This window comes from Erythrolamprus reginae, chromosome Z (assembly GCF_031021105.1).
Source record: "Erythrolamprus reginae isolate rEryReg1 chromosome Z, rEryReg1.hap1, whole genome shotgun sequence".
Classification (NCBI taxonomy): domain Eukaryota; kingdom Metazoa; phylum Chordata; class Lepidosauria; order Squamata; family Dipsadidae; genus Erythrolamprus; species Erythrolamprus reginae.
This window is the reverse complement of record NC_091963.1, coordinates 48,376,384-48,402,574: the sequence shown is the minus strand read 5'-3', so window position 1 is coordinate 48,402,574 and position 26,191 is coordinate 48,376,384. Positions and strand designations below refer to the sequence as shown.

The 26,191-nt window shown below is 40.5% G+C and overlaps 1 protein-coding gene across 2 annotated transcripts in view; it reads left to right on the top strand.

Moving 5' to 3' along the window:
* The window catches only part of RFTN1 (raftlin, lipid raft linker 1), a 123,268-nt gene that overhangs the window by 80,817 nt on the left and 16,260 nt on the right, over positions 1-26,191 (top strand). For both annotated transcript variants that reach the window (XM_070726428.1, XM_070726429.1), the window contains exons 6-9: positions 293-496; positions 6,343-6,458; positions 21,631-21,734; positions 23,706-23,787. In XM_070726428.1, the coding sequence (XP_070582529.1) occupies positions 293-496; positions 6,343-6,458; positions 21,631-21,734; positions 23,706-23,787 (506 nt within the window). The remainder of the gene's footprint in view (positions 1-292; positions 497-6,342; positions 6,459-21,630; positions 21,735-23,705; positions 23,788-26,191) is intronic.

Sequence of the window (26,191 nt, the reverse complement as noted above, 5' to 3'; positions counted from 1 at the left end):
TGATTATTTTGAGTATTTTGATCGTAGGATTTAATTAAATAGATCATAGTAAATTAAGCATTATTAATTATTAAATTATTCTGTTTGTATTAATTATCCAAAACTTTCAATCTTATATAAGAAAACTCAAGTTGTGCTTGTTAAATTAAAATATTTAATATAATATAACAATTTTCTGACTTGATGCTCCCCAGTTGTGTAGGACTTTAGATTCTAGCACAAATGGAAAAAGATAATGCATCATATTTTCTGATCCTTCAGTTGCTATTTCAACTTTTATATTTTTGTATAGAAACTGAAATTTTGGCACTTTTCAACCAACCAACAATCGTGACAATATCCAGCCAATACTACCCTGTAACTATACCGGTAAGAATAATCAACAACGGAAAGAGCATTTGTGGATTAAAAGCCAATTGGCTCGAGCACATGACAGATCACTTCCGGAAAGGGAGTACATTGGTACATGGTATCTTCAATCTTGGAATGAAAAATGGTAAGAAATAATTCTTCTAAGTTACTCACCTTAATTTTCTTAAATGAGTTTTAGTTTCTGATTCTACCTTGCTTTCTGGCTTCAGTTTCAATTTCAGCCCTTTTAAGAGACTGAAATTATTAACTTTTTTAAAAAAAATATGCTTATTTCCCTTTGAAATTACATGCTATTCTGAGTGAATTGCAGGCAGGAAAGAACAATCTTTGAAGCAGCAGCACCTTTTTAAAGTGCTCATTTCAATTTCTGTAAAATGTGCTGTTTTGTGGAACGCTCAGAGAGGAATGGATCTATTTAAAATTTAATGAAAAGCAAGCCTTGTAAAAGTTTCAATTCAAAGTCTGTGAGGTGTGTCTGAGAGAAAATGGCTAGTTTTAAAATCAGAAGGTGTCTAAATTCACTTTAGTGTGGGCAGTTAAAGTCTAACAGGTTACATATAAAGAACCAGGCATTCCTATGTTAATGATAAATTACTATACGAGGTAGGCAGATAACCATAACCATTACATGAACAAATACAGTGTACCTAAATAATCTAAATGGAGGGCAATTTCATCCAGTAACCAAGAAAAATGCACACATTGTCTACTTCAGATTAAACAACAGCAGAAAAAATCCTGTGCAAATCAGAAATCATCACTCAGAAGTACTGCAGAAAAGCATGCTTACTGCCTGGGTCAAAATTGGAGTAAGCTTCTATCATTCAGGCCCTTTCAGCTGACTGACTAAATAATAAAAGAACAAGCAAATATTGAAACTTTTTTTCCTCCTTGCTTCCCCGATGCAGCACTTGGCACTCAGCAGCCAACCAGATGGGTCTCCTGCCGGGAGAAGGAAAACGTCTTGGGGGGCTGCATTGACTCAGCCTCGAAGGGGCAGGTTAAACAAGGAGGAAAAGCCTGCTTACTTCCTTTTACCCGTAGTGGGGTGTGAGCAAGAGAGAAAGGGGAAGGAACTGTGGGAACCTCCTGTTCTTAGGACTCCAAAGTTGAAAGATATCTTAGGATGTGGAGGTAAAGCATATAAAAATAAAGCTGAAGCAAGAAAGAAGTATTTTAGTGAAGAGTGGACTTAATCCCTGAATAGTTTAGTGGATTTGCAGCTGGCTGAAGTGTAGATATCAGAGGGTTGTTGTTAATGGTGAGCATTCTGAGCAGAGACTGGTTACAAGCGGTGTGCCACAAGTCCTGGGTCCTATTCTTTTTAATATGTTTGTGAGTGATATAGGGCAGCGTTTCCCAACCGGTGTGCCGCAGCACACTAGTGTGCCGCGAGACATGGCCAGGTGTGCCGCCAAGCTCCAGCTGGGCGGGGCGCTGCCGGTACTTCCGTCCTGGGGCTACCGCTCGCAGCTGTCCCCTGGCTCCTACTCGATGCCGCGGTTTTCGGCGCTCTCCTGCTGGGCCCCAAAGAAGGAAGGCAGGAAGAAGGAGAGCTCCATTCTTCACGCCTTTTTCCCGCCTTCCTTCTTTGGGGCCCAGCAGGAGAGCGCCGAAAACCACGGCATTGAGTAGGAGCCAGGGGACAGCTGCGAGCGGGAGCCCCAGGACGGAAGTACCGGCAGCGCCCCGCCCAGCTGGAGCTTCTCTGGCATCGACGGCAAGTGTCCTTTGTGGCCCGGCGGGACGGCACTGGCGATGGGAGCGGGGTGTGTGTGGCTGCAGCGGCGGCAGGCAGTCGCGGGGAGATGGCGGCGGCGAGAGGGAGCACTCTCTCTCTCTCTCTCAGCTGACTGCAAGCGGGATCCCTGACGGTGGCGGTTGGACGTGCTGCCGGACATCGTACATGCTGGCGCTGCGGGCCTGGCATATACGGTGTCCAGCAGCACGTTCAGCTGCCGCCGTCAGGGCTCCCGCTTGCAGTCAGCTGAGAGAGAGAGAGAAAGAAAGAGAGACATATAAGAGAGGCAGAGAGAGAGAGAAAGAGAGACATAGCAAGAGAGGCAGAGAAAGAGAGACAGAGCAAGAAAGAGAGACAGCAAGAGAGGCAGAGAAAGAGAGATAGAGAAAGAGAGAGAGAAAGAGAGACATAGCAAGAGAGGCAGAGAGAGAGAAAAAAGAGACATAGCAAGAGAGGCAGAGAAAGAGAGACAGAGCAAGAAAGAGAGACAGCAAGAGAGGCAGAGAAAGAGAGAGAGAAAGAGAGAAAGAGAGACATAGCAAGAGAGGCAGAGAGAGAGAGAAAAAGAGAGCCATAGCAAGAGAAAAAGAGAGACTTAGCAAGAGAGGCACAGAGAGAGAAAGAGAAAGAAAGAGAGACATAGCAAGAGAGACAGAGAGAGAGAAAGAGAGAGAAAGAAAGAGAGATAGCAAGAGAGGCAAAGAGAAAGAAAGAGACATATAGCAAGACAGTGAAAGAGAGAGAGAGCAAGAGAGAGAGAAAAAAGCAAGAAAGAGATAGCAAGAGAGACAGAGAGAGAGAGAGCAAGGGAGAGAGAAAGACATAGAGGAAGGGAAGGATGGAGGGAGAAAGAGAGCAAAAAAGAGAGGAAGAAAGAAAGAGGGATGGAGAGAGAGAAAGAAGGGAAGGAAGGAAAAGAGAGAAAGAGGGAGAAATAGAGCGAAAGGGAGGAAGAGAGAGGGTTTTTTTGTCCAAACTTTTCTTTAGCCCGCCCCCCCGCCCCGCCCCGCCCCCTTTCAGTGTTCCCCAGGATTTTGAAAATATGAATAATGTGCCGCGGCTCAAAAAAGGTTGGGAAACACTGATATAGGGGAAGGTTTGGTAGGGAAGGTGTGTCTATTTGCTGATGACAATAGGGTTGATATTCCTGGAGGCGTCTGTAATATGGCAAATGATTTCGCTTTACTAGATAAGTGGTCAAAGCAATGGAAACGGCAGTTCAATGTTTCCAAGTGTAAAATAATGCACGGGGAAAAGGAATCCTCAATCTGAGTATTGTATTGGCGGTTCTATGTTAGCAAAAACTTCAGAAGAGAAGGATTTAGGGATAGTGATTTCCGACAGTCTCAAAATGGGAGAACAGTGCGGTCAAGCAGTAGGGAAAGCAAGTAGAATGCTTGGCTGCATGGCTAGAGGTATAACAAGCAGGAAGAGGGAGATTGTGATACCACTGTATAGAGTGCTGGTGAGACCACATTTGGAATACTGTGTTTAGTTCTGGAGACCTCACCTACAAAAAGATATTGATAAAATTGAACGGGTCCAAAGACGGGTTACAAAAATGGTGGAAGGTCTTAAGCATAAAGCTTATCAGGAAAGACTTAATGAACTTAATCTGTATAGTCTGGAGGACAGAAGAGAAAGGGGGACATGATCAAAACATTTAAGTATGTTAAAAGGTTAAATAAGGTTCAGGAGGGGTGTTTTTAATAGAAAAGTGAACACAATAACAAGGGGGCACAATCTGAGGTTAGTTGGGGGAAAGATCAAAAGCAACATAAGAAAATATTATTTTACTGAAAGATGCTTGTAAAGTAGATGCGTGGAACAAACTTACAGCAGACGTGGTTGGTAAATCCACAGTAACTGAATTTAAACATGCCTGGGATAAACATATATCCATCCTAAAATAAAATACAGGAAATAGAATATGGGCAGTCTAGATGGACCATGAGGTCTTTTTCTGTCGTCAATCTTCTATGTTTCTATGTTTCTAAAAAAAATAGTTTCTTGCTAATTAAGGCAACAGCCTACATCTCCTAATGACCTTGTTTGAGAGTATATCTGATACCTACTTTTGAGGCATCTATCTTCATTGTCAAGTGTTATGAAAATCTGGACTCTTGAGGAATAGAACCTGGCATTTAGCATACTTTACATTTTGAAGTGCTCTGTCATGTTCCTCAGTTTGTGTAATTTTCTTTGGTTTAGCTTTCTGAATAAGATTAGTTGAAGGAGCAACTACCGTGTTTTTCAGAGTATAAAATGCACTGGAGTATGAGATGCACCTTAGTTTTTGGGAAGGAAAATAGGGAAAAGAATCTGCTTATCAGATATTACACAAATTACAAAACTGAGGAACATGACAGAGCACTTCAAAATGTAAAGTGTGCTATATGCCAGGTTCCATTCCTCAAGAGTCTTGACAATGAAGACAGATGCCTGAAAAGTAGGTATCATATATACAGTGTTCCCTCGATTTTCGCGGGGGATGCGTTCCGAGACTGCCCGCGAAAGTCGAATTTCCGCGAAGTAGAGATGCGGAAGTAAATACACTATTTTTGGCTATGAACAGTATCACAAGCCTTCCCTTAACACTTTAAACCCCTAAAGTGCAGTTTCCCATTCCCTTAGCAACCATTTATATCATTACTCACCATGTTTATTTATTAAAGTTTATTTAAAAAATATTTATTAAAGTCGGATGAAAGTTTGGCGATGACATATGACGTCATTGGGCGGGAAAAACCGTGGAATAGGGAAAAAAGCCACAAAGTATTTTTTAATTAATATTTTTGAAAAACCGTGGTATAGACTTTTCGCAAAGTTCGAACCCGCGAAAATCGAGGGAACACTGTACTCTCAAACAAGGTCATTAGGAGATGTAGGCTGTTGCCTTAATTAGCAAGAAACTAATTTATTTTTTTAGAAACATAGAAGATTGACGACAGAAAAAGACCTCATGGTCCATCTAGACATCTAGCCTGCATCCTTAGTCTGGTCAATTTCAGCACATTATTTTATCCCCTGGTTAGGGCTTTTAAAAAAACCTCATTTGGAGAGAGTAACAGTGAAAGAGCTTGCAAGCCAGTAAGAGCTGGGAACATTGTTAAAACCTGGTTAGGGCTGGAAAGAAACATTTGGAGCAAATTAGAGTAATGAAAAAAACCTTGCAATGACAGGGCTTGGAAAACATTCTTATCAGAGAATAACAGTGAAAGAGCTTGCAAGCAGTAAGAGCTGGGAACATCGTTAGCACCTGGTTAGAGCTGGAAAGAAACTTATTTGGAGCAAGTTAGAATAATGAAAAAAACTATGCAAAGAGTTAAAGCTTAGAAAACATTCTTCTCAGACAGTAACAATGAAAGAACCTGCAAGATAAAAGCTGGGAAGATCGTTAGCATTAGTTAAAGCTTGGGGGGGAAAAGCTTAGAAAAAAGCTGCATTCAGAATATAAGACACACCTGAATTTTCAGCCTCTTTTATAAGAAGGAAAAAGATATGTCTTATACTCCAAAAAATATGGTAAATCCAAAAAAAATGGGGATGAAATAGTATTGATATTATATATCATACTCAAAATGAATTGCTTTTTAATTATTTAATTAAACCAGATGGAAGTTGGCTTTCACTTGAGATCTTTGTGGCTTACTATGTACACTATGCATTTGATATCCATATAGACCCAGGTTATATTTTAACCATTTAATAGTCATGCCTTTAGTAAATGCTTAAAGACATGATGACGATGTACCGAGTGATATTGCTAGAAATCTGTAGAGATGTTTGTATCATCTCAGTAATAAAACTGTACATTTTTTATACCACCATAGCGGTAGATCCTTAGGCATCTGAAAAGTTGTTGGACTTTGTGAAGTCAGAACTGCATTACAATAATGACAGTGGAAGGGAAGCAATGCTTTACACTATGGATCAGTAAGTCTGGGCATATGCTTCCCATATGTATTATATACTAGTGCAGTACTCATAATGTCCATTATGTCCAGCACTCATAATGGTTATTAGCAATGCATTACAGAATTCAAATGGAAATGTACTATCTCTATTATTATCACCATTTATGCTATTAAATTTTAGACCTGCAGAAATGTACCCCTCCTTCTGTTATTCTGTAATATGGTAAGAAGAATCTTTGATTGTGATAAATAATGTGCAGAGCAGATAATGGCTAATAATACAGTTTATAAAACTTGTTTATTTTTCCACAGATAACTTCCAGGGCATGACAGATGGAATGTTTATCTTTGAAAATCCTTCTGTAGCTGATAGCAGAAGTATGCAAGGCTATGATGCTATTGTTATAGAGCAATGGACAATCTTAGATGTAAGTATATTATTTTGAATTATTTCTAATATCTTGTTTCACAACTCAATGAGAATAAGAAATTTAAAACTAATATCTGCATTTCTTTAAATAATTCAGAATAATGAAATGCTTTATTCACAATATATGTATGCATATCATTGCAATAATTGATAATAACCTACAAATAGGCTTTCTCCATCCTGAGGAGGAGCCAGCATTCATGTGGGTTGTCCTTGTCCAATCACATGAAGGACCAACTCAGTCTTTTTTCATTGGCCGAATCCACCCTGCCCTCTGAGATCTAACTCAGTCCTTCAACTGGAAGGGCATTTTGGCAAAAATTCCCATATGAAGGCCAGCAAATCTATCAATTAGACCTAATTTCTTTCAAACAACCCACCCTTTCTTTCAACTCTATTCAATTGGCTTACCTCTAAAATTCCAAAACTCACTGCCAGGTGGCTCTGCTTCCCTCTGTTGCAGCTCCGATGCACAGATTTGACTCTGCAGGCTTCTTAAAATAAACGGCAAGAGAATTTAATTTCCTTTCAGCCTGATCCCTCTCCTTCTTATCTTCCCTCCTTCCTCTCTTTCCAGACAGCATTGTATACAAATGGGCAAATTAGGGAGGGGAAGAGATAGCATAGCAGCAGCGCCAATTGCGATCTCCGCAGCCCGAACATTTTCCCGCTAACTGTGTTTAGTGGCAAAGATTCCCGCTCATCTAATGAAGCCCCAAAGGCAGCAAAATTGCCTTGTTCCTTTGCAACGCTGCCTATTCTCAACGGCACAGCTCACAAGGCTTCTCTGCTTCTTAGAAGCTTGGTCCAAGCATAGAAAGATAATAAGCAGACCTCCCATTGCTTCTATGCAGCTCACGGGGGATGAGTGTTCCCTTTCCGCTGCACCAGCCCTGTTAGCCCCTAACAGACAAACCAGAAGTTCAGAAAAATACACTTCTAGTTTGCCCATTTGGGCATTTTTTTCACCTACCAGTAGTGGTTAATACCAATGTCTCCTGAGAAGGAGCTTCTCAGCTGTGCTTCGGACAAAGACATTGGTTGCTGATCAGTTTCCGGTCACAATTCAAAGTGTTGGTTATGACTTAAAAAGCCCTTCATGGCATCAGACCAGAATATCTCCGGGACTGCCTTCAGCAGCACGAATCCCAGCGAACGGTTAGGTCACAAAGAGTTGACCTTCTCTGGGTCGCGTCGACTAAACAATGTCATCTGGCGGGACCCAGGGGAAGAGCCTTCTTTGTGGCGGCCCCGACCCTATGGAACCAGCTCCCCCCGGAGATTAGGATTGCCCCCACCCTCCTTGCCTTTTTTAAACTCCTTAAAACCCACCTCTGCCGTCAGGCATGGGGGAATTGAGACATCTCCCCCAGGCCTATATAGTTTATGTATGGTATGTTTCTGTGTATGTTTTTCTTTTAAATAAGGGGTTTTTAAAGATATTTTTAGATATTAGATTTGTTACTGTACATTGTTTTTATTATTGCTGTGAGGCGCCCCAGGTCTATGGAGAGGGACGGCATACAAATCTAATTAATAATAATAATAATAATAATAATAATAATAATAATAATAATAATGAAACTTATAATACATCTTATAATTGATGCTATAAGAGTTATGCAGACCTTAAACAGTCAGGATTCAGGCCCGGCTACAGCACGGAAACTGCTTTGGTCGCATTGATGGATGATCTCTGGTGGGCCCGGGACAGGGGTTTATCCTCCGTCCTGGTGCTTCTTGACCTCTCAGAGGCTTTCGATACCATCGACCATGGTATCCTTCTGCGCCGGCTGGAGGGGTTGGGAGTGGGAGGCACAGCTCCTCAGTGGTTCTCCTCCTACCTCTCTAGTCAGTCACAGTCGGTGTTAATGGGGGGTCAGAGGTCGACTTCAAGGTTACTCCCTTGAAGGGTGCCTCAGGGGTTGGTCCTCTCCCCCTGCTATTCAATATCTACATGAAACCGCTGGGTGAGATCATCCAGAGGCATGGGGTGAGGTATAATCAGTACACAGATGATGCCCAGTTGTACATCTCCACCCCATGTCCAGTCAACAAAGCAGTGGAAGTGATGTGCCAGTGTCTGGAGGCTGTTGAGGTCTGGATGGGTGTCAATAGACTAAAACTCAACCCGGATAAGATGGACTGACTGTGGGTTCTGCCTCCCAAGGACAATTCCATCTGTCCGTCCACAACCCTGGGGAGGGGGAATTATTGACTCCCTCAGAGAGGGTCCACAACTTGGGCGTCCTCCTCGATCCACAGCTCACATTAGAGAACCATCTTTCAGCTGTGGCGAGGGGGACGTTTGCCCAGGTTCGCCTGGTGCGCCAGTTGCGGTCCTATCTGGACCGGGACTCACTGCTCACAGTCACTCAGGCCCTCATCACCTCGAGATTCGACTACTGTAATGCTCTTTACATGGGGCTATCTTTGAAAAGTGTTCGGAATCTTCAGATCGTGCAGAATGCAGCTGCGAGAGCAATCATGGGCTTCACAAGGTATGTCCATGTTACACCAACACTCCGCAGTCTGCATTGGTTGCCGATCAATTTCCGGTCACAATTCAACGTGTTGGTTATGACCTATAAAGCCCTTCATGGCATCGGACCAGAATATCTCAGGGACCGCCTTCTGCCACACGAATCCCAGTGAGCAATTAGGTCCCACAGAGTTGGTCTTCTCTGGGTCCCGTCGACTAAACAATGTCATTTGGTGGGTCCCAGGGGAAGAGCCTTCTTTGTGGCGGCCCCGATCCTCTGGAACCAGCTCCCCCCTGAGATTAGAACTGCTCCCACCTTCTTTGCCTTTCGTCAACTCCTTAAAACCCACCTCTGCCATCAGGCATGAGGGAATTGAGACATCTCCCCTGGGCCTATACAGTTCATGTATGGTATGTTTGTGTATATGTCTGTTTTAATAACGGTTTTTTAAAATGTTTTAAAATTATTAGATTTGTCTTGAATTGTTTTATTGTTGTTGTGAGCCGCCCAGAGTCTACGGAGAGAGGTGGCATACAAATCTAATAAGCAAACAAATAAATAAATAAAATAAAATGTTCCTTTCCTCATGACCTTCCTTTAAATTTGAATGGGCATTAGCACTGTCATTTTATTTTTTTAAAAATAATTATTTAAAAAATATATACATTAAAAACACAACATATAAAGACACACATATATACAAAACAACAACAACAAAATATTCAATTAAATTATTCTCATCCATTAAACACATTATCTCCATAGTCATTTTTACGGCTATTGCAGACGGCGATACTGAAAAAGAAAAATTAGTTTTAGTTATTTAATTTATATACATGTTTGTTCTGCTTTTACCATTTTTTAAAAATGGTTCATTATCGATCTTTAAAAGGTTTTTATTTAAATAACTTTATCCTTATTTTTGTGTCTAATTCATAATTATATACAGTGGTACCTCAAGATACGAACCCCTCGTCTTACGAACAACTCGAGATACGAACCCGGGGTTCAGAAAAAATTTGCCTCTTCTTACGAAGTTTTTTCATGTTACGAACGCCAAACCCGAACTTCCGGGTTTGGCGTTCAGCTTCAGGAGACGGCTGGGAAGCCACCTGGCTGTTTTAAAAGGTCACAGCCGGGCTGGAGGGCTTCCCAGCAACCTCCCGAACCCTGAACTTTAGCCAAACTTCCGGGTTCGGGGTTCGGGAGGTTTCTGGGAAGCCCCCCAGCCCGGCTGTGACCTTTTAAAACAGCCGCGCGGCTCCCCAGCAGTCTCCGAACGCAGAACGCAGTTTGCTCTCCGGAACCGGGAAGTTTGGCAAAATTTCGGGGTTCGGGAGGCTGCTGGGAAGCCCCGCAGCCCGGCTGTCACAACAACCGGGAGGCTTCCGCCTTTGGGTTTTCGGCTCGGGGGAACAGGAGGACCTTCCTAACTCCCTCCTCCCCAGCCGAAAACACAAAGGCGGTCTGATGCCGCCCGCTTGAGCCAGGAGACATTCAGGGCGTGGAGGGTTTCTTAGCTTTCCTCTTCCCCATTCTCCGTGAAAGCTGGAGGACAAATAGAGAAGAAACGGTGAAGAGAAGAACCTCCTTGAAAGGTTGAGGACACATGGAGATCAAACTGGGCAGAGGAGAGGTGAAAAACCCTCCGTGAAAGGTTGGGGACACATGGAGATCAAACTGGGAAGAGGAGAGGTGAAAAACCCTCCGTGAAAGGTTGGGGACACATGGAGATCAAACTGGGAAGAGGAGAGGTGAAAAACCCTCCGTGAAAGGTTGAGGACACATGGAGATCAAACTGGGAAGAGGAGAGGTGAAAAACCCTCCGTGAAAGGTTGAGGACACATGGAGATCAAACTGGGAAGAGGAGAGGTGAAAAACCCTCCGTGAAAGGTTGGGGACACATGGAGATCAAACTGGGAAGAGGAGAGGTGAAAAACCCTCCGTGAAAGGTTGGGGACACATGGAGAGCAAACTGGGAAGAGGAGAGGTGAAAAACCCTCCGTGAAAGGTTGAGGACACATGGAGATCAAACTGGGAAGAGGAGAGGTGAAAAACCCTCCGTGAAAGGTTGAGGACACATGGAGATCAAACTGGGAAGAGGAGAGGTGAAAAACCCTCCCTGAAAGGTTGAGGACACATGGAGATCAAACTGGGAAGAGGAGAGGTGAAAAACCCTCCGTGAAAGGTTGAGGACACATGGAGATCAAACTGGGAAGAGGAGAGGTGAAAAACCCTCCGTGAAAGGTTGGGGACACATGGAGATCAAACTGGGAAGAGGAGAGGTGAAAAACCCTCCGTGAAAGGTTGGGGACACATGGAGATCAAACTGGGAAGAGGAGAGGTGAAAAACCCTCCGTGAAAGGTTGGGGACACATGGAGATCAAACTGGGAAGAGGAGAGGTGAAAAACCCTCCGTGAAAGGTTGGGGACACATGGAGATCAAACTGGGAAGAGGAGAGGTGAAAAACCCTCCCTGAAAGGTTGAGGACACATGGAGATCAAACTGGGAAGAGGAGAGGTGAAAAACCCTCCCTGAAAGGTTGAGGACACATGGAGATCAAACTGGGAAGAGGAGAGGTGAAAAACCCTCCGTGAAAGGTTGAGGACACATGGAGATCAAACTGGGAAGAGGAGAGGTGAAAAACCCTCCGTGAAAGGTTGGGGACACATGGAGATCAAACTGGGAAGAGGAGAGGTGAAAAACCCTCCGTGAAAGGTTGGGGACACATGGAGATCAAACTGGGAAGAGGAGAGGTGAAAAACCCTCCGTGAAAGGTTGGGGACACATGGAGATCAAACTGGGAAGAGGAGAGGTGAAAAACCCTCCGTGAAAGGTTGGGGACACATGGAGATCAAACTGGGAAGAGGAGAGGTGAAAAACCCTCCGTGAAAGGTTGAGGACACATGGAGATCAAACTGGGAAGAGGAGAGGTGAAAAACCCTCCGTGAAAGGTTGGGGACACATGGAGATCAAACTGGGAAGAGGAGAGGTGAAAAACCCTCCGTGAAAGGTTGGGGACACATGGAGATCAAACTGGGAAGAGGAGAGGTGAAAAACCCTCCGTGAAAGGTTGAGGACACATGGAGATCAAACTGGGAAGAGGAGAGGTGAAAAACCCTCCGTGAAAGGTTGGGGACACATGGAGATCAAACTGGGAAGAGGAGAGGTGAAAAACCCTCCGTGAAAGGTTGAGGACACATGGAGATCAAACTGGGAGATCAACCTTTCACGGAGGGTTTTTCACCTCTCCTCTTCCCAGTTTGCTCTCCATGTGTCCTCAACCTTTCACGGAGGGTTTTTCACCTCTCCTCTTCCCAGTTTGATCTCCATGTGTCCTCAACCTTTCAGGGAGGGTTTTTCACCTCTCCTCTTCCCAGTTTGATCTCCATGTGTCCTCAACCTTTCACGGAGGGTTTTTCACCTCTCCTCTTCCCAGTTTGATCTCCATGTGTCCTCAACCTTTCACGGAGGGTTTTTCACCTCTCCTCTTCCCAGTTTGATCTCCATGTGTCCTCAACCTTTCACGGAGGGTTTTTCACCTCTCCTCTTCCCAGTTTGATCTCCATGTGTCCCCAACCTTTCACGGAGGGTTTTTCACCTCTCCTCTTCCCAGCTTGCTCTCCATGTGTCCCCAACCTTTCACGGAGGGTTTTTCACCTCTCCTCTTCCCAGTTTGATCTCCATGTGTCCCCAACCTTTCACGGAGGGTTTTTCACCTCTCCTCTTCCCAGTTTGATCTCCATGTGTCCCCAACCTTTCACGGAGGGTTTTTCACCTCTCCTCTTCCCAGCTTGCTCTCCATGTGTCCCCAACCTTTCACGGAGGGTTTTTCCCCTCTCCTCTTCCCAGTTTGATCTCCATGTGTCCCCAACCTTTCACGGAGGGTTTTTCACCTCTCCTCTTCCCAGCTTGCTCTCCATGTGTCCCCAACCTTTCACGGAGGGTTTTTCACCTCTCCTCTTCCCAGCTTGCTCTCCATGTGTCCCCAACCTTTCACGGAGGGTTTTTCACCTCTCCTCTTCCCAGTTTGATCTCCATGTGTCCTCAACCTTTCAGGGAGGGTTTTTCACCTCTCCTCTGCCCAGTTTGATCTCCATGTGTCCTCAACCTTTCAAGGAGGCTCTTCTCTTCACCGTTTCTTCTCTATTTGTCCTCCAGCTTTCACGGAGAATGAGGAAGAGGAAAGCTAAGAAACCCTCCACGCCCTGAATGCCTCCTGGCTCAAGCTGGCGGCATCAGACCGACTTTGTGTTTTCGGCTCGGGGAGGAGGGAGTTAGGAAGGTCCTCCTGCTCCCCCCGAGCGGAAAACCCAAAGGCGGAAGCCTCCCGGTTGTTGTGACAGCCGGGCTGCGGGGCTTCCCAGCAGCCTCCCGAACCCTGAAATTTTGCCAAACTTCCTGGTTCCGGAGGCTGCTGGGAAAGCCCCCCCCCCCCGCTATTTTAAAAGGTGACAGCCAGGCGGCAGCGGTTTTTTGTGGGGTTTTTTTCTTGTTGCACGGATTAATTGACTTTACATTGTTTCCTATGGGAAACAATGTTTCGTCTTACGAACCTTTCGTCTTACGAACCTCCCCCTGGAACCAATTAGGTTCGTATCTTGAGGTACCACTGTACTATTTTTGTTCTTTCCTTGTTTCTAACCATTCATTAAATATATTCCAAGTTTTATAATATTCTGAATCTTCTTTATTGTTTAATTTCAATGTCAACATGTCTGCTTCTGCACAGCCCATAGTTTTCTTAATTAATGTATAGTCGTCTGGTAATTCTCTTCATTTCCAATATTGTGCTATTGTGATTCTGGCTGTCGTTAGTATATGCAATATTATATAATACTGGGTTTTTTTTCATTTTTTGATCTATTATTCCTAGTAAAAAGGCTTCTGGTTTTTTATTACTTTCCAATTTTGTAATTTCCTTTAGTCAATTTTGTATTTTATTCCAAAATTTCTTAATATACGGGCATGTCCTGCTTTTTCTTTACACCTCCAGTAATTTGGTTTGAGTTTGGGATACATTTGTGCCAATCGTGCTGTGGGAAGTGCCATCTAAAATACATTTTATACAAATTTTCCTTGTACGCTGCTGGTTTGGTCAGTTTATAATTTTTGTGCCATATTACATCCCATTTTTTCAAGTTTATATTATATCCCAATTTTTTATTCCAACTAATCATGTTCCCTTTTACAATGTGATCTTATTTTAACAAAAAGTTGTATATTCTGGATATTATTTTTTATCTTGTCCTAATATCTGGTCAAATTCTGACTTTCCTTTTTGTATTCTTATTTTTCTTTTATTTCTTTTATCTTCCTCAAATGTTGTCTTTATTTACATGTATGGCCACCAATCAATCTTTATTCCTTCCTTATGTAATTGTGTAATTGTTTTGAGTTCCCCTCTTTCATCTAATATTTCATAGTATGTAATCATTTTTTTAGATTCACTGTTTTAGCATGCATCATACTAGAAAACCATCCTGGAACTTGAGGATAATGATGTTTTTTAATTTTAGACTATATTTCATAAATTGCATTTCTAACTTTGTCTTTTAAAACATGTATGCTTTTGTCTTTTCTGTCCCAGTGCTGACTTTTGCGTCCCAATAATCTTCCTTCGAATGGGCATTAGCATTGTCATTTTAAAGAAAGAAAATCTTGGCATGCTTAATTTCTACAAATAGAGCAGCTTCTCAAGTGTAAGCAACAGGAATATGTTCATCATAGTACTGTACTCTGTATATGTGTAAAATACCAGTATGCAAAAAAATGTAAAACTTCCAGCTGCCACAGTACGTGATTCTTGCCAGCAGTCAACAGGATGTAGGACACTTGAATTCTTTTACCAAATGTAAAAAAAAGTACGATATATGGCTTTTAAAAGCCACATGTATCCTACTTCCTTATTACTCCAGTTCTATAGATGTTAGATTCTATTAATTCTAATAAGCTTTTTGTGATTTAGCATTAAATTGTTTTTCTTTGTTTCAGTTTTGGTTTCATAGACAGATCCCTGTCATAGCTTAGTATCCTTTTGTTCCCTAACCTAATTTGTTTATTTTCTTTTTTAAGGTTTTAAAAATAGACTTTATTTAAACAATTAAAATAAACAAAATTAACAAACATGCTTAATATTGGCTGAAATTTTTAGCTTACATTTCAGCAGTTTACTGTTCTTTTTTCTATACACATTCTAGATCAACATTTAAGTGAACTGATTCTAAGTATATTGATGCTATTAGTGAATTCTTAATTTAAAATACATAGTTATTGTACATTAAGATACATTTATTTAGGGTATCTAAATACAAATACATGCAGAAGTAATATATGTTGTCATGTGATTGACTGGCTATTAATATGGTATTTGTTAATTTCTGTATAGATCGTATTTGAAGTAAGTTTTATTTCTATTGGTTAGTGGCATGGTCTATTTGTTTCATATATCTTGTGCGCTGTGGTGCTGTGTTTTGCATCTTTTAAGCTTTGTAGGTATTTTCTCTGATCCAGGTGCTATAAAAATCAGATTTGTCCTTTTTCTGCAATTCAAGAGTCATTTTGGTTATTTCTCCCCACTCCATAATCTTAATTTTTAAAGATAAAATTGAAGGAGTTGTTTGCTTTTTTTCAAGTTTGTGCATATAGCAACATGGCAGTTGTTGCGATGTGGAGAATCAGATATATATCTTTTTAGCGAATGTTTGTTTAGCAATGCCTAATAGAAATAATATGGGTCTAGTTTGATTGTTTGTGAAATGACTTGCTCCAAACATTTTTTAGCTTTTTTCCAAAAATCCTTTACAACTGGGCAGGTGCATCATAGATGGTGATATGCTGGTATAGTGTGATGGAGGCTGCAATCCTCAGTATGCCGGCCCTGTGGATTAAGTAAAAAGGCTTTTCAGAAAAGTAGAAGAGATTCCCCCAACCTGCTTTTCTGGAAATTTAATGCCCCACATGGCCTGCTGACACACAGAAATCAAAGTGGTTCTGAAAGGAAAAATTATAAGACCCCCTGCACAACTTGCACATAAACCTAAACGAACATCAGATGTTCTTCTAAGGAGGAGAATTTTGTTATTTTAACCAACACAAGTGTCTCTCTATAACCTGACATAATGTTTGAGGATCTAGCAAAAGAAAATATTATTTCAAACATTCATATGTTTGATGACCTATGAACTTCTGTTCAGGATTTACCCTTATCATGGACTTCCCCTGCAATCTTTAGATGACAGAAGTTAGCAAAGAAGGTATTTCCAGCCATGCTTTTGTGGAAAACAGTCTTACATTATTTTTGAATAAGGAACAAATAGCTTAGACTGGATGGGCATACATCTTCTCCATTATGGAGCCATCATTCAGGATGGATGGGTTGTCCTCTTTCACTTAGAATGAGGATTGAGTATGTCTTTTTTTTTTTTTGCCAGGATCCACCCTGCTAAGACCTAGCTTTGACTCGGTCCACAGCAGGACAGATATGGCAAAATATGGCTCCAATCCTGATTGATGATATTCTTGGTTCGAAAGACAAGCAAATCTGTTTCATGAGTTAAAGCTTCTCGAATTTCATCTAAAGGACCCTAAAGATTTGGCAGAGCTTTGGCTCTGGCTGCCTTGGCGGGTGTCGGTTTGTGCATGGTGGCATAGATTATTGAGGGGCTTTGGCCCAGTCCTGCCATAGGAGTATTCTCGCTCCATTGGACATGTTTAACACAAGTTTAAGGGGATCCTGGGCTCTGTTCAAACTGCGGCAGCAACCATCTCCACTCTATCCAGCAGAGCTGTTTGAATATTGGGACAGTGCAGAGGACAATTTACTTACTGCACCTAATAGTTGCAATAGCCTCACGCTCGAGCAAGATGGTCACGAGGGCTTGCTGCTTCCCCACTCACCACACCAAGGGAGAATCAGGCCTGTCAGGGAGTCTCCTGCCCACTGGAGCCTCAAGCTCATGTGGCTCCCATGATGACATTTACTATTTATGTGCTCCTCCGCACACATTTAACCAGCGTTCGAACTGCTTGGTGTTTGATTATCATCCTCCAGAGCCAAGATTCCTCAGAGCTTGCTCAGGTTGACGCCGGTGTCTCATTTGGCCACTTGCCGTCAAAACTCATTTTGACAGTTAGCCATTTTGGAGGCTAATTAGTTCAACAGGCCACCAGTTATAGATCACGACCCAACTCATCATCACTGCCACCTCCAAAACTGCAGTGAAAGCAGAGCAATGCAGGGACAAGGCCTTGCAGAAGATCTTTAGTAGATCAGCCAAAGCCTCATTGGCACCTGATCAGGGTCAGAATCCTGGGGCCCAGATGCCAGGTCTAGTGGCGGGATGGGGGCGGCAGATGACCCTAGATGCCCTAGATGCACTAAGACTATCCAGACCAAACACAGATCTCTGGGGCCCTACTTGCCAGCCTTCTGTGGTGGGCTACCTCTACCTTTCGCAAACTCCTTAAAACCCACCTCTGCCGTCAGGCATGGGGAAACTGAGACATCTCCCCCAGGCCTATATAGTTTATGTATGGTATGTTGTGTGTATGTCTTTTTTAAATTATGGGTTTTTAGATATTTTTAAATATTAGATTTGTTGTAAATTGTTTTTATTATTGCTGAGAACCACCCCTAGCATACAAATCTAATTAATAATAATGATGATGATGATGATGATGATGTCTTGGACTACCTGTATGATAATGGAGATTAGGAATTTTACATACTTTTGAAGTGATGCATTCATAAAAGGCCCTGTTCCAGCTACCTGTGCATTGTGGCTTTTGCTTGTGTTTTCCAAGAAGTGTATGACAGTCGCAATTAAGACTGCTTATTCATATATACTTCAACATATAAAAGATTATGCTGGATTGATGACCATATATATCATCTCAGATTCCATTTCATTTCAATCCTACAGCTGCCAATTAGATTCAAAGATTGGTGGAAAAATTGCTTTTCCAATGCATTTTCTCTATCCTTATACAAATGTGGATTGTATTATTTCATATATTATTGCTTTCATTTTAAAGCCTATATTATTGAGGATTGCTAATACATGTTGCTTTAAACTGACTTGGCCTAGATATTCTTCACTTCCCATACATCAAATTACACATCTTTTTAGATATTCGTAATGAGCCACATTATTGCTAAGAATAGGAAAAACATTTATAAACACCAAAATCATAAGTAAAATTGAATTCTTTTTATCTGCTCAAAGAATAGAAAATGGGCAGCTCAACATTCTCTTATTTTTTGACACTCAAATTGTGATCAGAGATTACTTACCAACTGCAAGAGAATGGGGACTGAGTTCATTAAAATTGTGCTCCCTTTCACACATTAAAAAAAGTCTTTCAGTATAACTTGTAGATCCATTTACACTCTTTTCCCCTTTGTACATATGCTTTCTTTTCAAAAAACCTTGAGATCTTAACTGACTTATTTTGAATGGCTACTATTACAATATATATTTTCTTATATTTGGTGTTAGAAATATTATATTTTTATTACATCTAAAGTTATGTATGAAATTATATGCATGTGCTTTATTTTTCATGCTGTTTAAGTATTACTTTTAAGAAATAATTAGTAGGCTTTAAGTGTAGGAGAACTAGAACAAAAAAGGGCTCGTAAAAATAAATTATATGTATGAGAGTGAAAAAATACTTGCTGTGGTTTTAAAAACAATAACAAAATGTCACCGAACAATATAAAGAGATCCTATGTCCAGATGTATCTTTCATTGTTGCATCTAGCTATGCACAAAATATTTTATTTTGTTTTATTTTTAACGCCCCCCCCCCCTTTTTAAAGGCAGAGATTAAAGTTTTTAATTTTCTTTCTTTTTCATTTTTATAATCCACATTTTTTGTGTTTATTAGTATTGGGGGTTTTATTTCTTTTATCATATAGGTTTTTTTTGTAAAATAGGTTAGTATTTTTAAGTCCACACTATTTTATGCAGTAGTAATATATGTGTCATTGTGTAGTTATTTAATTTACACATTGAATTTAGATACTCATAATTAATGATTTTTATTTAATTTATGTATTGAGTTACTCATAATTAATGATTTTAAAGAAATGTTGATTGTTTTTATAGCTTGATAAAATATATTTAAAAACTTCAATAGATTTTTTAAAAGACTTGGATTGTGCATATCCCCATTTAGTCATGGACTTTTGTAAGAAGTCCAAATAATGTGCTCAATTTTTAAGTCTACCAATATCTGTACTTTTTTCCTTAATATGAAATAATTCTGATGAAATACTTCAGTCCCTTTGATGATAGTTCTACCTTGACTAGATAGGAGCTACAACAATCAAAAAAGGAAGATTAAATTTAATAATCACAATAACAATAATTAGTAAATAATAAATAAATTAATTAGTTAACAAAAATAATGTAGCAGGAGCACAGTAATAATAACGCTGGAGAACAGCAACTTTGTTGTCTTAAATCTGTGACTTGTTTTCAACTAACATTTGGCCTCTGGATACAAAAACAACCATAGTTTTTGTCTATCATGTCAACTTTTTAAGCTACAGGATACTCCACTTCAAAAGTCATACAAATTTGCATATAAAGGAAAGGAAAGTAAAAACTTGCCAAATATACTGTTTACAAAGAATAATTTTATTCATACAAAGGCTATAATATCTACATCCCATCTACCTTGATACAATGCCTTCATGACCTTCAAATCTTGGTGGAATTGCTCACCCTGCTCATCACTTGACTGCACCAAGATTTTCCAGGAAGTTAGCAAGATGGTTATGTAAAAAAATGCAATTTGATGCTCATGTTACCTAATTAACTATATTATACTGTATATATATTTAAGATGTGGAGAAAAAACTTGACGTGGTAGAAGAAAACTAACTACAGTTTTGAAAGCAGCATGCCTAATAAACTATAAAAAAGCTCAAAAATCAAACTCAAAGAAATTGTGTTGCAAATTGTTCCCCAGTGTAATCTGTGGGTCCACTAGGCATGTCTATAGAGAAAGACACCTGTGATAGCAAACAGCAAAATGATACAGCTTCTGCAAAAACTAAACATAGATAGTTGTATTGCACCAAAGCTTAATGCCTAGGTGCCAACAATATTTAGTCCTGCCCTGGGTCATGAGGGAAGGGAATGAGAAATGACTCTTTCCCCTCAGCTCTTCGCCATTAAAAACCTGGCGAGAAAACAAAGATTTATTTGGCAGTAGGACACTATAGAGCTGTAATAACCAAGGCAGTGAATTTTCTGCCAATTGCCGAAGTATCCACTGTACTTAGCACCAATAGGGCGGCTTCATGGCTTTGAAGCCTGATGACTAGTTTTCTAACAGTTGAAATGTAATCCATCCTATAGAGCAGGGGTGGGCAATTAATTTTGCCATGGGGCCGCATGAGAAATTGGGATGATTTTAGAGGGCTGGACTAATATAATTAACTCAGTTCTGTCCAATACTGTAAAGACCCAGACCCTGGCCTGACCTAAACACCCAGACCCACTCTACAGGCCCCTAATCATTTGCTCTATGGCAACACGGTGCACCACAGTCACTGCGCTGGAGTGTTTGCGTGGTTTCTGTGCTCGGCTGCTCTCAGTAGGAGTAGGAGCCCCAGCAGACGCAGTGAGCTCTTTCATCCTCGCACTGGAGCAGACCCCAACCTCTGCAGTCCGGTTACAGATAATGAGCAGGCTGGTCACAGACAGCGGATGGGCCAGATGCGGCCCACGGGCCACCCCTTGCCCAGGTCTGCTATAGAGTGTTCCCTGCAGGAAATGGTTCATTGTTACCTTGAAGTGGGCCAATTCTTAGCAAATCTATAATTTTTATGAACCTTTCTTTAAATTGGGATTATACCCATTTCTCTCCTATGCTAGATAGGGCTTATGTCTTGTGTTACATTACTGTTTGAAGATAAACAATCCTTTAACTGTTGGATGTGTGGACAATAATTCTGTTTGAGTTAGAGTTAGATCCTGATGTGTAAAGCATTACTTAGTGCTTGCTAATGAAAAATAAAAAATTGGTGATGCTCTTATGCCAATGGGAAATGCAAAGAACAAAACAAACTGCACTCATTTTGTTTGTTTGCTGTTATTGCTGGGATGTAAATGACCTGGACTCATTATTTCCCTAATGTTGTTTAACACACCATGAAATGCTCTGAAAGTCAGAAGCAGGATTCCCTCTCCCCTGCATGTCCTTGGCCCATCTGGTGTAAATGAAGTTTCTGTCTGTATTTTAGCTGTCACCGTGCTGTGTTTATACAATCCAAAGCAGAATTGCCCATGCTAGTTGAAGTGAAATTTTTGTATTGCTTGAATGCTCTTTTGTCTGGAAGGAGGTAATTGTTCTCTTTCAGCTAATATGCAGAAGGCCATTCATCCAGGGAATCTCCAACAAAAGTAAATGAATTATTCCTGCTGATCTGATTCATCAGCTGCCACATGGAAGGTTTTGGAGCATGGAAAGAAATGTGTTTCTTCTGTTTAAACAAGATTATTTATCCTTTTAGCAATAACTAAAAAAATATCTTTTTTATTTGAGATATCAATTTCGTTCCCAGTTTTGCTGAATTTGCAAAAAAAAACCCTAACCCATCAATAAACAGTCATTATGAAATAGACTCAATTTTAACTTTTAATTCCAATTGTTTAATTTCTCTCTCCTAGGGGATTCATGTACAGACAGATTACATCCCCTTATTGAACTCTCTTGCGGTATATGGATGGCAACTGACCTGTGTGCTTCCCACTCCAATTGTAAAGAGAAAGAGGTATGGTCAAGAGACTGTCTTTCCTTAAGTCTAAGAATCAGTCATAAAAATTGTCATTGATCTTAACAATAGGGATCTTCTTTGGGAGCTTTTGAACAGCCTGCACAGATGCTACCTGTATAACAATAGAGCATTAAATGTTCAACCCTTTCTCTTTTTGTGCTGATAATCTTGCAGTGCAAGTAGAAAGTAGTCTTTGGCAAGCACAGGGGAGACTATGCAAGCTGCAGGTGCAAGTCCTACCAATTATCTGAGACATTATCTATTGTTTAATTTTCTTTTCCTGATGAAAGAGTGGATGAAGACATTCCTCCTTGCTGGCTCATATCCAGATTGTCTTTCATATAGAAGTGATATTCACCTACACAACATCTCACACTTTCTCAAAGTATCTTTAATCTCCAGACACAGGATTCTTTTTGGAGATGGCTGTGGAAAGCTACAGGGGAAAGCAGGAAAATTTCATCCTATGGATATAAATTACAGTATAGTCAAAGAATTCAAAGATATAAAAGCCACATAACATTCACACCTTTTGCTGCTACTATCCCTTGTATGTCTGCCATTTAGCTTTGTTCCTTTGCAGAAGTCTTCATCATTAGCACTAGATTTGGTGTGCCAGGGCATTAAACCATATATTGAAGCCAAAAACAAACACAAATCCCCTGCCTCTCTAAAAAGTATTTAATTTTTACTTGTATCCTTAAAATGGTAGCCAAGATATAATGTTGGATTAGTGAGGCTCTTGATTATCCCTCCTTAGCATGCCTTGAATTGCTGTCCCCAACACTTTACCCCAGTTGTATTGATCATGGATGTTAGATCCTACAATCTGAAACATCTGGAAGAGAGCACATCTCGGATTATTTTAGATTGCACCTGTCAATACAATGCGAATGCTTAATTTCCATCCTTAGCTCCTTAAAGATAGTGCTTGAGCATCACATATAAAGCAGTTCTATTTTTCATAGAAAATGGCTTGGAGGTGGTAGCTTGCCTTATCAATTTGAATTAATTTATTAGCATGGATTATTGCTGAATTGGATTGGAGTTTTCCTACTGTTTACCCAGTTTACAATTGACCTCATCCCTGCTCCAGATTAGGGTTGTAGTCTGTGATCTGCAGCATGTGTGAAGGAGTGGGAGTGGGGAGACCAGTTTCAAATCTCCTCAATGATGATTAGGGCTGGAAAGAAACTTATTCAGAGCAAGTTAGAGTAATGAAAAAAAATCCTTCACAGACTTAGGGCTTGGAAAACATTCTTTGCAGAGAGAAATGATGAAATTGCTGGGAAGATCATTAGCAGCTGGTTAACGCTGAAAAAAGGAAGCTACATTCAGAGTATAAGATGCACCCTAATTATCAGCCTCTTTTAGGGGGAAAAGGTGCGTCTTATACACCAAAAAATATGGTATATCACAATTTGACTATATGTCAGTATGTCATATATGTCATGTGACTATATTTTTGAATGGTGTTGGAAGTTGGATCGTGTTACCTCAGGCCTTAATATTGAGACTTTAGTTAAAGAAAACAATTGATGCAATCTGTACAGTCTGCGTTTTGTCAGAAGGTGAACACAACAGGTGTTTTTTTGCATTCATAACAACATGAGGATACCTACTATAAGGACTAAACATTTTAGGAAATGTTTATTGATTAAATGTATATTTTTCAGTTCAAAAACATTTTAATAGCTTTTTTTTTGTGGTGGCCACTTAAAGTCCTATTGCACCTTGTGTCAAATGTTCTGCCCAAAGATGGTTTACTTCAAATTATATCTCAATGAAAGAAATTCAGAAGAAGCTTATAGATAATTAAGTAGTACAATCCCAGTAGCTTAGCATGGTGAAGGATTTAGTGTGTGTATGTTTTAAAGCTAATTTTAGTGGATGGTCCTTAATTTAAAAGGGCCACATGTAGGTATGGGAAACATTCTCAGACTAGTGTTTTTAATTTTTATTTTGTAGAGATGGAAAACTAGCCACAAAGCAGATTGTCTTTCTTCAGAGACCTTTCCTTCCCCAGAAAAACAAGAAGAAGCAACCTAAGGTATATAGCCTTACACTGTCTGGTGTATTTGTCTTCGCAAAACTTGCATATTTTAATTGAATTTAATTGACTAACTTATATTTTAATAAGCAACATGTCAGTTGCTTATTTAACTTTGTTGTTAGTTTCAATTATCGCTCAGTTATCAAAGCTAACAAACAGCAATAAAATATACAGTGGTACCTCGAGATACGAGTTTAATTCGTTCCGGACCTGGGCTCTTAAGTCGAGCAGCTCTTATCTCGAACGACTTTTCCCCATAGGAATTAATGTAAATAATTTTAATTGGTTCCAGCCCTCAAAAAACTCACAAAGTTAGTCTAAATTATGCAGAAAGACATGTTTTTAATGAAGAAATGTACATGTACATATAAATGAATAATGAAGTTTCTTTCACTTAACTTGTAAACTTTCTTAAACTTTTAAATTTACATATGTTCAACTTCTCTGCCACCCAATCCTGTAGGACAGAGGTCCCCAACCCTTTTTGCACCAGGGACCGGCTTTAAGCGATCAAGAGAGGAATGGGTGAATGAATGGACGGAGGGTGGGAAGGAAGGAAGGAAAGAGGGAAGGGACAGGAACAGAGGAAGGAAGCAAGGAAACTTATGAGAGGAATGAGGGGAGGGAGGGAGGGAAGAAGGTGGGAAGGAGAAAGAAAAGAAGAAATAGAGGAAGGGAAGGTAAAAGAGAGAAAGAAAAAGAGCAAGAAAGAAAGAAAGAAAGAAAGAAAGAAAGAAAGAAAGAAAGAAAGGGGGAAGGGACAGGAACAGAGGAAGGAAGCAAGGAAACTTATGAAAGGGGAGAGTAAGAGAGGAATGAGTGAAGGGAGGGAGGGAGGGAAGAAGGTGGGAAGGAGAAAGAAAAGAAGAAATAGAGGAAGGGAAGGTAAAAGAGAGAAAGAAAAAGAGCAAGAAAGAAAGCTGCAAGCACCCCCCCGAGCCCCCCAGGCCGGCTGCAACCTTTTAAAACACGCGCGCCGCTTCGCAGCTGTCTCCTGAAGCCGAACGCGGAAGTTAGCGTTTGGCTTCAGGAGACAGCTCCTTGGCGCTTGTATCTCGAATTTGGGCTTGTAAGTAGAACAAAAATATCTCTCCCCTCCCAGCTCTTATCTCGAGTTGCTCTTAAGTAGAGCAGCTCTTATGTCGGGGTTCCACTGTATAGAAGATAAAAGAAATGGAAGCAAGGACAAGGAACTTATGGCTTAACAACTTTTAGATGGAGTAACACACCACTCCTCTTAATCAGTTCAATCAATCTTAAGGAATGCTACAAATTATAACTTAACAATAGTTGAGTTTATGGCTTTCTTTCCATCTCTCCAATGAGCTATTACTCTCCCTCCATTTTGCCTTTACATATATAAACAGGGCCGCCATCAGGAATTTTGGGGCCCCATACAGCCTAAGTGTCTGCCCCCCCCCCGCCATTTTAAAACTACTTTTTTTAAGTTTTTAAGAAGATGTTAGATAATCATCTGAAAATAGCTGTAAATAAAACCCGATGTTCCCAGAATTAACTTTATTCATAAGATTATGATAGCAACAACTTGACCTTAGTTTTACTGGAACTATAGAATAATCATATAATAACCGCTGATGTTACAGGCCATATAACTATATAAAGAAGGAACTGTGAGGATAACAGTTCAAAAGGGACGGGGGTGGTGTTTGTTATGTTGTGTTGTTTTGTTGCTTGTCTTATAAAATGCAAATACAAAATTTAAACAAACAAATAAGTATATTGTAAAATGATAGATTATGTGCTATCTTATTTTTTTAATGTTTACATAATAACTAATTTTTTTTAAAAAAATCATCTGTCTGAAGTAGTGTAGGATTCCTGTCTAAGCAGGGGGTTGGACTACAAGACCTCCAAGGTGCCTTCCCACTGTTATTCTATTCTAATTATCCAGGGGGTTGTGTAGTTATCAGTGGTATTAAAATAGGAGCTGTTAAAAAAAAACCAAATACAATTTCATATTGCTTCACATCTCAATATCCTTTTCGATCTAGTTTTTACGCCCATCGGTGAACGCAGGTCTGAACGAGCCCGTGGTATCCAAGTTAATTTCAAAGTACACTGCTCAAAAAAAAGTGAAGGGAACACTTAAACAACACAATATAAACTCCAAGTTGTCAATCAGCGTTGCTTCCTAAGTGGACAGTTTGAGTTCACAGAAGTTTGATTTACTTGGAGTTATATTGTGTTGTTTAAGTGGGGGGGTGGGCTAAAGAAAAGTTTGGACAAAAAACCCCTCTCTCTGCCTCCCTTTCGCTCTATTTCTCCCTCTTTCTCTCTTTTCCTTCCTTCCCTTCTTTCTCTCTCTCCATCCCTCTTTCTTTCTTTCTTCCTCTCTTTTTTGCTCTCTTTCTCTCTCCCTCCTTCTCTTCCTCTGTCTTTC